Below are 16692 nucleotides of genomic sequence, written 5' to 3' on the forward strand. Positions count from 1 at the left end.
AAGGACGTGCGCGAGCCCAGTAAGTACGTAGGTAATAAATTACAGAGGTAAGACCTTTGCTTACTTATAAAATAGAATCACGGGTTTGTTAGGATATATTATTGAAAAGGTTTCTTTTTAAATTACCTAACATGTTCCTAATGGTACAATTTACACCGAAATTTAAATTCTGTAATTTAAAAATATATAAATACTACTATAAGGACTGAAAGGGACAGAATGCACAGAATTTAGATGTTTAACTGATGGCTTAGATCTAGGCTATTAATCATTTTCAGTGCACCAAACCATATTCAGAATATTCATATTCATTCACTTAAGTTACCCACATTGTAACTGACTCACAGGAGCTCAAATGGGAAATTATGAGGGTTTTTGGTACTCTCATTCATCAATTATGGACCACTTGAACCCATTTTTGGCTAATATAACCAATTGTCATTCTGTGATGATAATATGAAATCCAATGCATTAAATAGGCCTATATAAATATTTCTGATGTTTTAAAAAAACAAGGCTCTTGCTAACTTGGATTTGCTTAGGTGTCAAGTGTACATTTCATAAAAATATGTGTTAATTCTTGTAGGACAAGGACAAGTATTTTTCTATGCCATGCCATGTACTTTATTATATAGGCCTACTTTGTCCTTTTACTAGTGCTTTGAGCACATTGGATCATATGTTTTTTGGTTGTACACTTACAATAAAGACATAACCACAATTGCACTTGGAATTTATAATCTAAGTATGATAAAAGCCTACCTTGAAGAGTTGATCAAGGTTACAAGTTTCTCAGAATAAAAAAAAAATGTTCTCTTGAAGTAAGATGCTTGCATGTATCTCTTCAAAAGCATAACCTACAAAGAATGGATTTTCTCTCTGGGGTGATATTAGTGTCAGTTTCAGCGACACAGAGGAATCCAGCTGCCAGAGCTTTCTATCACCCTGTCTCTCCATTAAGGCTTCACAGTTTTAAACAACTCAAAAGTGCTTCAGTTCCAATACCACCAAAGAGCAACAAAAGAGCTCAATGACGTGACTTTTTCAGCAGTGTGGCAGGAAAGCTAAAACTTCCTCAGCTTTACACAGACTTCAAGAGCTTTTGCTCCATGAATGTTTATCTCTATAAGAACAATTATGCAAGTAATTGTAACAGCCCAATAATAAACTGCTTGAATATTTTGATAATATTTTGAATATTTTCATTTATTTTAAATACAAATCTTCCACAAAAACACTGGGAAGCCTGTATATACAGGAAATCTATGCACTCTTACTCATGTTTTGAAAAACCTGTTAATTGTAATTCTCAGAAACAAGACTGAGACTTCGTAGATTTACTGTATACAGTATTTCTTTATCATTCAACTACCAATATGGCACCCAGGACATCGGTTTGAATCTCAGGGACACTTAACTAATAAAATGTAGACTTTTAATACACTGTAAGTTGCCTTGAATAAAATGATTTGAGAAAGGATAAATAATAAAGACACTTAACTGTGGCTTTATTTTTTTCTTTCACTCAATTAATCTCTCACAGCATGCAGCAGCCATACAATAGGTCCAAAACACCAATCTAGTGTTCGAAATTGAAAGATTTCAACCTCTACCCCATGACACACACACACACACACACACACACACACACACACACACACACTGTACCCATATATGTACACACGTGCACGCATACTCCAGTTCAAAACACGCTGGCAAGGAAAAGCACTAGAGTTTGGAGTGGGTGGGTGTAGCAGTGATGATGTTACCGCCTGCGAAGTCTCATGAGAGTCAATCCAAATGTTTCAGACAGAATGCAAAAAATAGCAAATTAATGCCCCTGAAGAGTACCCACCCACTGGAGTCATGCCATCTCTTAAAATACATCCATTTCTCAATCTGTCCACAAAAATGCCAGCCCTGTACTGTGGGGTTCGGTCCAGGCATAGAGAGGTTGGAGTGTTGATGCATTTATTATTGTGTTGTTAAAGCGACCTTGAAAACGTAAATTGAAACAAAATGCAGAGTAACAACTCTGACGTAGCCAGTCATTGAATCCTCGCCTTATACAGAATTAGACTTCTGTTGAAAACATGGTGATTTTTATTGGGTAAAATATCACTGTGACGTCTTAACGTTATGAAATAGACCATTGTGGTGCAGAGCCTAGCGCATCATGAGCCAGCCCTTTTCAGTGCTTTACAGAAGCTTGTAGAATTGAATGCAGTGATTTTATTTCATTTACAACACCTGCATGATGACTGTTTGAAACCTGTGATATCCTTAAAACATAACTCATTACAGCATCAGGTATACTTGAAAGTAAAAATAGGTGATACTAAATTAAGTTTATTTAACTAAGTTCAAGAGGAGCATGGTCATGTAATCCAACCAATCAGCGCCAAGAGGTGTCTATATAGCCGTCCCTCACCTCCTTCCTGTGACAGTTTTTTGCAGCATCCCTCCTCCACACCATCGCCTCACTCACTGCTTGTACATCTACCCAGTTTAAGAAGGGGAAGTACTTTGGGTTCAGGCTAATATTCTGAGCTCAGAGCCCTCCCCTTGGACAGCAAACCAAATATGCTTTATATCATTAACTTATTAATTGCATGTAAATGCGAACTCGCAGACGCAGATGCCTGCATAGCTTTCAAAGTATACTCAACCGCAGATATGCGCAGATGGTCACATTCAACTCATAATTTCTTATTCAAATGACTAATTTACCTCAGGCATGTTGAGATGCGGACAGAAACCGTACGATCATCAGGGTGAAATGACATGTGGAGTTGTGCGTCATCCGCATAGCAGTGGTAGGAAAAGCCATGTTTCCGAATGACAGAACCCAGGGATGTCATGTATATCTAAAAGAGCAGTGGTCCAAGTACGGAGCCTTGAGGTACCCCAGTATTGAGACGTTGGGGTTCGGAGACGTCACCTTTCCAGTATACCCTATATGACCTACCTGAGAGGTATGACTTGAACCATAGTAGCACTAGCGCCGTATCAGAGACACCCAAAGCCATGAGGGTCGACAGGAGGATGTCTTGAAGCATCTTTTAAGTTGCCACCATAAATGACAGTGAAACGGTGGCTATAAGATTAAAAATGATATGACATTGATCAAAGAATTACTATAAACAACTTAACAAAACAAACCACCTTTTGATATGTTGTTTTAAAGAGCACTTATTACGTTGCTATAACCTTCCTCAAACACTCTGATTTGTTACAAAGCTCATCGATCTGAAAAGCGCAGTGTCCCCGATTAGCCAGCTTACCAGTACGTTGTAATTGGCCTGAATACCTCTGACATCAGCCGGAAATGTGACGCTCCTTATCATGTTTTGAAGATTAGCTCACAATGCAATGCAGTTAATATTGCCTTTTATTCATACAAGCCGAATCTGATCCAGAAGATGCAAATGACTAAGTTGATCTATGAACTTTGCCAGTGTGGCTTGAGCAGGACGTAATAGATTGGTAAGTTAAGGATATTAAAACATTAAAACCACGTCTGCATTTGTGATCGTAAAAACGACAAACAACAAAACTCATGTTTTAGTCATGGTTTAGTCAGTAGTAAATTCTTTAAATATGAAAACATAGACTACTTACAGGCTGTATTTCAGAAGCGGGCAGAATTATGATAATGACTGTCGTGTCCACATCAACCAGCCCAGGAAGTATACTGTTGCCTACAATCCGTGTGTTTGTTGTAGTCCAAGAAAGAGATTTAAGTTTGATCCATAAATAACTTACTTGTTGGGATTTGTACATTTTGCATATCTGTAACATGACAAAAACACACTAAAGGAAATGTTAAATCGTGAATCGGATAATTGGTGCACTTTAAAAGTGGGAAGCTCAATGACGTAGCCCTTTTTAATGCATGTAATAGCTCATGTATTGGGCTAATAATATATACTTTATTTTGCTACACATGGGGACATTTTGCAGCTGATTTATAATGGACAAATTATGCATATGTATATAGGGAAGGCATTTGTAGAGCAATGCAAAATTAGCTAAATTGAGAAATGTGAAGTGTAAAGGTGATAGAAAAATCTACACTTAATATGACGTGATTTGCAAGTATGGTTGCCCATATGCGAAATGTGACCTATCCCAGTAAATAGTGAACACACACACACCCAGTAGACATCTTTGCAATTCACTCTTAAAAATAAAGGGGCTTAAAATGTTCTTTACAGCGATGCCATAGAACAGGGGTGTCCAAAGTCGGTCCTGGAGGGCCTGTGTCCTGCAGAGTTTAGCTAAATCTTCCCTCAACACACCTGCCTCAAAGTATCTAGTCTGCCTAGTAAGACCTTGATTAGCTGGATCAGGTGTGCTTGATTAGGGTTGGAATAAAACTCTGCAGAGACACCGGCCCTCCAGGAGCAGGAGTGGACACCCCTGCCATAGAAGAACCTTTTTTGGTTCCTCAAAGAACCAATTAGTCAAAGATTCTATAAAAAACGATTTATTTTATACATTTTAATAATCTGATTAACCTTCACCTTAAAGGAAATTTTGTGAAACAGAAAGTTTCTTCAGATGTTAAAGGGTGCTAAATGGTTCTTCTATGGCATTGTGAGCCACCTTTATTTTTAAGAGTGTTGTGGGAAATGTCAGAACCTGCCAGCTGTGAGAGTCCAACCGGCAACCTTTGGGTTACAAGCCTGACATGATGCATTCCAGTTCTGATCCCGGCAATGTTACTAGATCCCCATCCCAGGATCAGTGCCTGGAAACATCCCGGGATGTGTTTTCGTTCATACGAGGCACTTATGCAATTTCTTTGGCTCAAGGCTTTGTGTGAAATCGGTTAATGCTTCCTAAAAGAACCTTTTTTTTTACCTTTCTATAGTGTAAAGAACCTTTTTCCTGCACAAAGAATGTTTTATGAAACAGAAATGTTCTCCTTCTGATGAAGGTTGTTTATAGAACCATAAAATGTCATCATGTAGCACCTTGATCGTAGATCTAAATCAGGGTTTCCCAAACTAATTTAAAAATTACTGTTAAATCATAAAACGTAAATTAATAATGCAAAAAACACTTGCTAATAAAACTAAGAATGGACAGATACATTTTATGTACCAATAGAAGAAAATTACCAGATATAGGTCCAGTAACAGGTTTAAATAACAATAACCATGCAAAATACTACGCATAAAACTTTAAATTGGACGAAAAACAATTTTTTTTGAAGTTAAGTATACAAATGTGATATTAAATTATTACAATATCTCAGGGGGTACTTCAAGTAAATAATTTAAGTCAGTGGGGTTCAGCTTACAATAAAGTTTGAAAACCCCTGATCTTAATAATTTTGGTTTATTATTTATTTCCAGTCATTTGTCAATATTCCTGATCATTTATGTCATTATTTAATAAAAAGATACTATAATTGCACCTTTTCCTCATCATTAAACGTAATTTTATTGGCCCAAAAGTGCAGAAGGGTTACGTCTCAGACCAGAGTGCAGTGTATGTGCCAAACGTACCTATGTGTTACGGCTCTGCTTAACAAAATCCTCTGATTGGTTTATTGGATCAGTTAGTTATAAAAGCCAGCAAGCCTGTTTAACACTTTAGGGGAGGACCAAGAGAACCGTGACAGGATTTAAAGCTCCCCAGGAACATCGGGGTCACGAGCCCTCTCTACACTTGTACAAGGTTCTTTCACAATGCACGTTTACGCTCTGATCACCATATGTAAGCACAAATAAAAGAGGAAGTGAAAGACTCACAAAGAGCACAAAACGCCCACAGGATGCTGCCTTTCCTCCCGCTGTAGGCCTGGGTTTAAGGGCCGGTCATGTGACGCAGGGGACATGTTGGTGGTCTCACACAATCCCCCTTCCCTCTTTCACACTCTTCCCCCGTCGTCTCCACCCGTTCCCTCACCCCCAGCCACAATGCAGCTCGACCTTCAGCCTAATTGAGCTTCAAGAGAGAAGAGATGGGGTGGGGGGGATTTGGGAGCAAGGAGGCCGTTACCGATGGGGAAGATTCCCAAGACTCCCAAGAAGGGCAGATACTGCTGAAACACTGCGAAGTGACAAAGGCCTTTAATGTCTCCAATGATTGTACACATAAGCACACACATCTGAAAAACTATGGTTCAATTATATAAGATTTAAACATCATTTATCCAGTATATTCACTAGAAATCGACATATTTTATGTAATGTGTTTTTTAAACCGATATCTGGGTTCTGTTATTGTGAAGGTTTTATAACCTTCAAACTCTGTGTTAACAACATCATCCAATATCAGACAATTTTGCTTTCTCCTTTTATCAATTGTAGTCTGTGTCTCTTTCATGAAATGCAATTGTGCTATGAAATGGCGATGTCTGTTAAATCACAAGGACAGTGTTTTCCTTTTCTTTCGGTTTTGTTCGGTCCTTTATCTGTGAAATTCAAGTTGTCTGTAACTCAATTACATTCAATTCACTTACACACTGTTCAAAATCCTAAGTGTCATTTTTAAAATGGGGTTTAAAATAATGTTACATAAACCAGCAGACGCCTGTACTTTGAAACTGTTTGATTGTTTACATCCTACATTATCAAAGCTAGACACATACCAATCATAACCTGACCACAAGATCTGACCAGAACAAGCACAACATTAAAGATCATAGAGTATGTATCTATCATTGAGTATAGTAGTCTGTCTGTGAATAAGGAAGTTTTAAAATTGCAACATCTGACAATCCAGGATGTTCAGGGACATACATGAATTGTAATGCTGTTTGTCTCTCAAGAAACATTCACATTGAACAAGGTCGGTCATTGTCGTAGTAGAGTTGGTAGTGTTAAGTGACCTTGGATGTTGGACCGTTTAACCATAGAGATATATAGTACATTATTGTATAGGCAATGTTAAATGTATCTATTGTGTTGCAAAATTATAAATGAATGAAATAAGAGATTTGCTTTGTTTTGACCTTTTTTAGTTATATATAATATATATCCACACTCATACCACAGTTTACAAACTTCAAGATATTTAACAACAACACCAGAGCTTTGATTGGTTCGTCAACCAGAAACCCCGCCCCCCTATACATTCATTCTTTCATTATTTGCAGATATACTAATGATCTATTTATTACAGACGTGAATAATTTACAATAAAATAACAATTTTAGTTACAATTTTCAATCTTTTTCATTTATACTACAATAACTGCACCCTGCTCTTTCAGAGATCGGCCTCATCTCAGCTTTGATAACAGAAAGGGCGTCAGATTCATCCGAAAAACTTTGCTGAAATGTTCCACGTCTGAAATGTTCGGCAAAACATCAAGTCCAATCATTCGAGGGTCAAATTGATGCTTCAGAGCATAATCACACACAATGACGTCTCTCCACATTTGGGCCCCAGAGTTTTCTTCAGAAAGGTTTTCAGCTTAAACACGCACCTAAACATGGAAACCAGGACTACAACTTCAGTACCAGCACACACACACACAGAAGATAAAAACTGCATATTTAAGACATACAAACTCACAAACTGGGACTGCCTTCAAAAACTCATTTTGGGGACCCTCACAGAAACCATTTAGAGAACAATGAACACAGGACTACTGGACTATATAACGGTTTGACAGTGCTTTTCTTTGATTTGAACATATTTAACCAAACGAATACAAAATGGTATAGACATCTGATTTTATAGCTTCGTATGGCAAATTCGTGACATTTTGATGCTTACTGTGTAAGTGAAGAATAGGTTTGCCACTATATGACTGTATTGAATGAAATGAAATGAATCTTGCCAGACAGCACTATGTAAAACTTCAAACTGAAATTGTGAAAGATGATTTTATGTTATGACAGGTTAAGTTTCTGTATCATATTTTTGCCAGCAGCTTTCTCAGATCACTAAATAATCTGAATTTAACTGTCCAACTCCAACGGTTTATGGGGAAAAAGTGCTCCGAAAATATTGCCACAGCAAGCATTTTCAGTTCTCTTCCCTCCATAATCTCTTGCTACATTCCTTCCTCTTGCTCTTGTTTGCCTCAAAATTCACAACAGGGTGGAGAAACGTTTCGATTTAGTGCAAAAAACTCTGAAAATCCTTATGTTTGAAAAGTACAAGAATGAGTCAACGTTTGTACAGTACTGAGAGGCATCAAGTGTGCAGGACGTGAAAAGTTGAAGTTAATAACCACAGCACTGACATGACAAAGCGAAAAATTTCTGATTAAAAAAAGAAGAGATATTTAGAGCTTAAGCTGATTTCAAAACAACAAGAAAAGTGAGCCTATCATTCCAAAACTTTCTTGTCCAGCACTTCTTTGCCATTGGTCCGCGAGTAAGGTTCAAAAGCGGAGGAGCTCAGATAACGTGCGGAAAGTTCCTGCAAGTTCCCTGCGAGGGATCCGGCCATGCCGAGTGGGGTGGAGGAGATGCGCGAAGCGACGGACCCTAGGAGAGAGGGCATGGGGAAGCTGAACAGCCCGTGGGCTGGTGGAGATCCCTGCAGCCCTGTGACTGTTCCTGAACTGGTCACGGTTGGCAGCGGGGGGCTCCCGCCGGCTGTGCCCGAGCTGGCCGCGCTGCTGCTACTGCTGCTGGAGGAACCTCCGTTAGCGGTGATGCCCAGGGACGGCCCACGTAGCGCTGAGCCCAGCGAAGAGCTCCCACAGTGGGGCAGCAACCCTGGCAGGCCTGGAGGAGTGAGGAGCCGCCCCTGTTCCAGGAGACGCAGGACACTGCAGGTGGCGGCCGTCTCAGAAACCACAGAGCGCAGCTCTGAGTCTTTACCCTGATCCTTTTTCTGTTTGGTCCGGCGATTTTGGAACCACACCTTCACCTGTCAAAGTAGAGAAAGAAAAAGAGGTTGAAATAAAATAGCAAACATTCGGTATATAATGAATGCACTGTTTGCCACTTTGTAATTCAAATAAATACAATTTTAATTGAATCAAATATTTGATGTCATTTTTTGTTATTTAAAAACATTAGCTACAACAACAAAATTTTATAATAATCTATATAGATTAAAAGTGAAATAAATGGGTTAATTTGTGCACTTGATCAAAAAAGTACACCACACAAAACTAACAAATGTGGATTAAGGTCAATCTAAAATTGCAAACATGAATCTATTTTAGTGAACAAACGCTAGTAAGATTTTCAATGAGCTGTCCAGATGGACAAATCAATACTGTTTAGAATCGCATCATTGTACTGTATCCTTTCAATTAAGGTTTTCAAAGAAAGAGGACCGTCAATTTTCTCATAATACAAAATAAGATCAAATTCCAACAGAAGTACAAAATTATAATATATTTTTTTTATATTAATTGCATTGTACATGAAATATTGATAATGGCTTTGGTGGAATATGAAAAAAGACAAACAAATATCATCAGAAATGTGTCACACGCAACCTTTCGCATAACTAAATGCATCACTGTTAAAATTAAAGTAATGACTACAGGTCCTGTTTATATATGATTGTGTGAATACAAAATTATGTACTATCGTTTATGTCAGTTGTGGGTTTGAGTCCCAGGGAACACACATATGGATAAAAAGCACTGTAAGACAGCATCTGCCAAATAAATAAAATGTATTATACTGTTCAAGAAATAATCCAGCTGTATTTAAACATCAATGCTGGCGTGGGCAGTTATACCAATGCTAGTTATATATAGTAATATAACATATATATATATATATATATATATATATATATATATATATATATATATATATATATATATATATATATATATATATATATAAATATATATATATATATATATAAATATATATATATATATATATATATATAGGCAATGCTAGTTTCTAAATTGTTAGAAAACTGATAACGTGTCTACTCAATCACAATTAAAATGTGTGTAATTGTCTATTCGGATGTCCATACTTATGTATTCCATCCGTTGCCATTTTTGTGTTTTTTTGTGGCAATTCCTGCATAAAGAAATAAATATAAATGGATGACTTTCCTTGTTTGATTTTGTGTCAAACAAATTGTTAATTTCATGGATCTGTCATTAACTTCAAGCACTTCACTCCCTCATCAGGCGGCCAAGAGGAGACACGGGAAGCTTTAATGTAATCAAGGCATGGATTTGAACTGCACTGCACCACGGGGCATTAGAGAGGGCATTAGTGAAGCTAACTCTATTGTACTCCCTGTGTTAGCAGCACTGATCTGCCTCGAGGCTTTAACTGTTGTCAATTCAGTCCACAGGAGAGCAGAAGAATTTTAAAGCTGTTAGTTGGGGCGATGATGTGATAGAATGTGACACAGTTCAGATGTGCAATAGAATTAGAAAAACTGAGATGGCGTGTTCAGCTTGCAGGTGTTTGGGGATTTAATTGGGCCAACCCACGAATGAAAATGAAAGAACTGATTTAGAAGTTTAAGATGATAAAGTAAAAAAAAAAAACAAATGCAAATGCTGTTTTAAAAGTTCCATTATAATTTTTGGTGAGCTATATGTAACTTAAAAAAAAAAAAAATTAAGTAAATAAATAAAGTTTGTGTGCCAGTCACATATATACAGTATGAACAAGCTGGCAAGTGTGCTGTTTGTCCACAACAAACAAACACAGCTCCAAAATTAGCCGCACTACTCGAGTCAAACATACGGCAGAGGCTCCCCGCACTGAGGATTATCCAGGGAGACACATAGAGAATGAGAGAGAGACAGATAGAAAGTGGATGAGAGAGAGAGAGAGAGAGAGGGAGAGATAGAGAGGGAGAGAGAGAGAGAGAGAGCGAGCATGTACAGTAATCTCAAACTCGTGACCTCTTCCTGACCCCTCTGTAAAGTATGTGCCACATATGCATTGCTCTGCTTATATTATTAAAATATTTTTACAAATTATTATAATTATTTAAAATTATATTTTTAAAGCATGCCTCTAAACTACTATCAAAATTTCAAACTATTGCACCGCTGGCAAAGGCATAAAAAGGAATTCATCCAGAATTTGTTCCAGAATGTATCAGATTGAATGCAAGAGGATAATAATAATTAAATTAAATAATTAAAATGTGTACCTATGAGTTTGTGCAAGTTGTACATTAGTTGTGCATTATTTATAAATGAAATAAAAACAACATATTAAATCTATTTATGTGTTTGTCTAGATATGTTTTATATGTGTGTTTCTAAGGTCCTGTTTACACCTGGTATTAAAATGCATTATAGAAGTGGACAACGCTAAATACAGGTGTAAAACGTTTTGAGCTAGTCCACTTTCGACCACATCCAGAGGTAGTCGAAAATGAATTCAACTCGATTGCTAGACGCTCATGTGGTCGAATGTGTTCGAGCAGCTACAAAAAACCGCATACTCTCCACCTACTGACCTAATGTGTGATGTAGCCTACTGAGTACAATGTTTTTACACCGGCCTTGAAGACACAGGGTTCGGTGTGGCCCTTAAGATATCATTGACAAAAATAAAGCGCCATTTATTTAATTCTTTCTTTCATTTTTATTCTATTTTGTGAGCATAAAAAGTTGTGCGAGCTCATTTTATTAATTGTTGTGAAATATCTAAGAAAGCCTTTACATATAAATGTACAAAACTATGTGCAGCATGTTTAATAACAACACAAGAAGCGTTACCCTGACATAATAGTAGTGTACGTCGTCATTTCTCTTAGTCGCGTTTTAACGACTAACCCATAGTCCATTCACTCGATGTAATCAAGACAGAAGCGGTCGAAAGTGGACAAAAAAGAGACGGATTAAAACACCAGGTGTGAATAGGAATGTGTCTCTCTTGTCCACTCGTGATCCGATTGATCCGATCGCATCTTAATACCATAAACAAGCTCTTGGCTTCATTCATTTCCTTTATTTATTGCTGTGCATTTGCAATATACTTTATGTGTGTATTGATACAGTATATGCATGCGAGTGTACCTGAGTTTCAGACAGGTTAAGCTGTCGGGCAAGTTCAGTTCTTTCTCGTCCCACAACGTACTGGCACCGCTGAAACTCCATCTCCAATCTGTACAGCTGTTCTGCTGTGAATGAGGTTCTAGTGCGTTTCGGTCGGTCTAGATCCAAACCCTTCGGCAGAATAATTTCTCGAATCGAACCTTTGGCATCTGCATATGAAATGAAAAATGTTTTTGATAAGTATTTTTAGAATGATCACACCTGCTATTAAAATATAATCAGTATATTAGTACAGTATACAATTCACAAAAATCATATAAGTGGAACGATGTTGGAAGTGCAATGTGTTATTTGTGAAAAAATAAAAAATAATGTATACATAGATATCTAAAAAAATGTATGTTCCTATACTATATATAGAATACTTTGTATACTATGTATCTTTTTTATATGTTTCATGATTAATATGTATATCTTTGTTTACAAGAATATGTCTTCTTAACAGCTTCAGAAGCTGTTAAAATGGCCAAACATGAATACAAACTGAAGGCAGACCTTCATCGTATTTATAATAAAAAAAATATATATATTCTAAAATGATAAAAATGATCATAAATAAAAGCGTCTTGTCCAAAAGCAAATTAAATGATTTGCTTAAAATTATTAATGTACAAAAAAAACCATCTGTTTGTTTCTAATGTGAATTTCGAATGTGTCTACTAATTTAATTCATATGGCTTTACTGACATGATGTACATGATGATTTTTTTTATTTTACTACATCCATTTTAAATGTGTAAAGAGAAAGTATGTTACTTAAAAACTAAACATTGTTTTATAAATACTATTTACCAAACATGTTAGCTAGGTTAGCTCAAGTTTTATAGAGATTTAATAAATTTATTTATGTGCCTTGTAAAATTGCATGCCTTATTAAGCAACAATTACAATCAATAAACGCATTCTAAAAATTAGTTGTGTTAACTTCAATTGAAAAAAACTTTAATATTCTTGATATTTCAAAAAATATCAGTCTAACTAGTTGTTTAATTGAGCATAAATTGGCAGTTAAAAAATGTTTCAAGAAATGACACAATAATTTTATAAGGTTAATTTCCTCATATTTCAGTAGGCCTCGGAGTTTGACCTAGATTTAGCTTCACAACCTAAAAAATTAACAGAGCTGATTGCTCTCCAAAATTTCACAATCAGCTGACACAAGCAGGAGGGGCTTCACAACTATTTTAGTAATTTATTGTTTAGATCTTATTGCAAACACATTATAAAAGCCTATTTAAATTGTAATGCAAAAAACACTACATTTAAAATACATTTTTACTCAACCTTTTTAGTCTCAGTGGTAAAAAGAAAAAAACACATTTTAGATAAATAAATGCAGTCAGTTAAAGTCTATAAAATAATACATTCCTACATTTTTGTTGTAAGATTGACAAAAACAGAAATAAATCTTATGAAGCATGACATATAGATTTTTAAACTATATATCAACAATGATTATCAACATAATCACCTGTAAAAATGTTTTAAGAAATATGAATTTATCCCTTTAAAATGTTTAAAACCATCCACTGTATAAAACAAACTGTAGGAATCTAAAAGTACATAAACATTGTCCAGATTTGGTAAATGTATTGAATTAAAAAAAAAAAAAATATATATATATATATTTGAATGTTTTCATCTATACAATACAAATTTATATTTAAAAATACCATAAATGGCGTTTGCAAATATTTTCAACCAAGACAAAGCAGAAATTGGGTCAATACGCTGTAAAATGCCTTAACAGTGGATAACTAGCAACAGTTTTTTTTTTATAAAGGACTTCCTTTATTTATTAACTATATATCACCTAAACCTATGTCTTTTCAAATCCATAAACACTTATAAATAAAGCAAAAAGTGATTCAACCAAACTAGCACAAAATTAAAGTTCCCACAAAAGCGATTTCCTCTTTTAAGCTGAAGAAAGCTACGTGAATGTTTTCAAACTCACCTCGAACTAAAATCCTCCGGCAGTAATCAGGATCTCCCGAGCTCGTTCTGTTTTTTTCGCAATTTTCCACCTGTCCGGATGGGGAGAAGGACTCCTGCTGGTCCTTCAGGAACGTTTTGGAAATGTTCCCCTGGGAATCTTTTCCCTCTTTCCCCTCTTTTAGTCCATTCTTCAGCAGCATTCCGGACTCCGAGTCTTGACCGTAGCGAACTTCCATAGTCTCTTATTCTCTCAAACGAGAGATCTGCCCTTTTTATCCTTGTTGGACAAAAATAAGTGGAAATAGCTGTTTTGGGTATTATTCGGAGTAATATAGGTTTAGTCTTTCCGTAAAACAGCAGCTTTGAGTCCAAGTCAGATAGCTAATGTGCCGTCCGCACTTGCCCGGTCCACTGATCTGCCCTATTATCTCTGTGCAGACTCACTTGCCCAATGATCATAGACTTCTCACCCAAATTCAACAGCAATTTAACAGCTCCTCTCCTTGTAACATTTACATCAGGCTGATCTCCGGGTAATCAGAGCTGTGGACGGACGCGTGCACGCCGCTTCAATTGATTACGGTAATTTTGCTGCCTCCACATTTGCGTAACCTCATGAATACTCTAAACTGTTTGGGAAACACACGTTGTCCTGATAGAGGGGTCCACACACTCCGACCCCCCTCTTCAACCTTGTTCACGTAGGATCAAGGCAGATGATTCGTCCTGAATTGCGAAAGAGCCACGACACTCAACGGTCCCAATCGCGAAGCACGGGCACTGCCAGAAAAGTTCCACTTCATTCCTTGATGCCCTGGTACGGCACAGCCATTCCTTTTTCCTCGGGCCCTAGATTTTCGTGTAGTTTGCGGCCAGCAAACTTTACTGCGAATCTCCCCAGCAGATAACAGGGCGATCCCATGCACTGCACCCTCCGCACATCGGAGCTAATACAAGCACAGACCAAAAGAAAGAGAGAGAGCAAGAACGGCGAAGAGCCGAGAGAAAGAGAGAGAGAGAAAGAATGAGACGCGCAGTAAGGGAGGCGGAGAGACCAGGAATACGAAAAAGTGGAATCCACTTCGTTTGGAATCTGCAGCGCGGATTCACAAAAGCGAGACTTTGTCAAGCAGAGCCTGTGTGTAACAACCACCCCGAGTCACCTAGTAGCCAAAAAAGAAACCCACTACTACATGCATGATCGTTCAAACCATCACGTAGCCCTAGTGACTTGTGGAACAACTACTCTTAACTTCATATGAGCCTATTAAAAGACAAAAACACACAAAACCTGTCCGAGATCCCAGGACTAACACCCCAAACCGACCCTTTCCTCCTCCCCTCGCCCACTTCTTCCACACCACTACACACCCACCCACTCAGTCTCTCGCCTATTTTCATTGTCAGCACAACAATATCTGGGGGAACAGCAGTAGTCTGTAATCCAATAAGACCATTGATTAGGCTACAATGATTCAATTCAAGCCAACGGTTGTGAGCAAGGAACAAGCTTGGGCCCTTCTTGTCACCTTGCAGGGCCAGGGGCCCTCTTCATGCTGAACTCCCCCCCTCCTGAAGCCATTCACTTCTTTATGGGAAACAGAGTGCAAAAGGAGTGAAAGATGGCAATTATCTAATTGGACTATTAACAAACAATTCTGTGAGTGTGTCTGGTAGCGGGCAGAAGAGGATGGGGGGGCTGGACTAACTTCATTTAGTGAGTGTGGGGCAGCCTGTTGGAGAGAAGGAAAGGTTGTTTAAAGAAAAGATAAGAGGGAGGGATTGTTTAAAGAAAAGGTAAGAGGAGGGTTCGAAAGGGGGCTTCTGGGGCAGCGGGGTGATTCTGCGCTGAGCTTGGGAAAAGAGGTTGGTGGGACACGCACCAGCTGTGGTTCGAACTATTTCAGGTCAACAATAGAGTTTGGAGGAAGGTGTCCTAAATAAAGACTCTATATATTACAGAGGCATCTTCTGATGTTTCTTGTCGTGAAGTTATATAAAAGTTTGCACTAGCGTAACGGTTTCAGTAGCATAACAAGCAAGTAGTCTATAATCTGTTACATCTCTACCAAACTATACACATCTCTGTATAATTATTGGAACAACATTTTGTGTTACTTTTAACACAAGTTGTGTTGTCACTTCAATTATAATTATTAACACTAAATCAACACAAAAATGACACATATGTGTTAAAATGTAACATGTCCCTTTTAAGAGGGCACTTTTCAAAGAAAATCAACCTACCAATGCTTATAGTTCAGGGGTCTCCAACCTTTTTGTGAGCAAAATCTACCATAATGCATAAAACAATCTGGAGGGCTATTTTTTATATAGTCTCAAACCTTTTTTGTTTTACTTGTTCATTTTATTTTATTTGTTCTTATGCTTATCATTGTTAAAAATTCTAATATAATTTAAAAAAGCTAAGCTAATGTTTAAAATATGTGTAACCCTTTATAATAAGGGTCCATGAATCATAATGAACTAATGTCTAAATTAATTCTTATGAACTAATGCTAAGCTAAGGCAAGTACTAATGAACGAAGACTAACGAAGAGTCATCATTAACTATAACATGACGCATGACTGGAGACTGAATTAATTGTTAATTAATACATTAACTAACAGCAAAAAATAAAAAAACTTGACTCTTCATTAGTTTATGTTAGTTAGTTAGTTAACTCAGTATTAGTTCATGTTTAAGTAAAAATAAATGTATGTCTTAGTTCATTATGATTCATGGAACCTTATTATAAAGTGTAACCAAAA

General features: G+C 37.1%; 1 protein-coding gene across 1 annotated transcript; it reads right to left on the reverse strand.

Moving 5' to 3' along the window:
* Positions 1 to 6129: 6129 nt before the first annotated feature.
* On the reverse strand, positions 6130 to 15241 carry LOC135727365 (ventral anterior homeobox 1). Its single transcript, XM_065297584.2, has 3 exons — positions 13940 to 15241; positions 11944 to 12131; positions 6130 to 8843 (listed from the first exon to the last, which is right to left on the reverse strand). The coding sequence occupies exons 1-3, from the start codon at positions 14154 to 14156 to the stop codon at positions 8295 to 8297; spliced, it is 954 nt and encodes a 317-aa protein (XP_065153656.1). The 5' UTR covers positions 14157 to 15241; the 3' UTR covers positions 6130 to 8294.
* Between the last annotated feature and the right edge of the window lie 1451 nt (positions 15242 to 16692).

Source organism: Paramisgurnus dabryanus, chromosome 17, assembly GCF_030506205.2.
Source record: "Paramisgurnus dabryanus chromosome 17, PD_genome_1.1, whole genome shotgun sequence".
Lineage (NCBI taxonomy): Eukaryota > Metazoa > Chordata > Actinopteri > Cypriniformes > Cobitidae > Paramisgurnus > Paramisgurnus dabryanus.

Excerpts from the sequence above, each read along its gene's own strand:
- LOC135727365 (XM_065297584.2), bottom strand. The coding sequence starts at position 14,156 with ATGGAAGTTCGCTACGGTCAAGACTCGGAGTCCGGAATGCTGCTGAAG. Across the intron at positions 12,132-13,939 it reads CCGGAGGATTTTAGTTCGAG|ATGCCAAAGGTTCGATTCGA; the intron begins GTGAGTTTGAAA and ends TTTCATATGCAG. Across the intron at positions 8,844-11,943 it reads TTAACCTGTCTGAAACTCAG|GTGAAGGTGTGGTTCCAAAA; the intron begins GTACACTCGCAT and ends CTACTTTGACAG.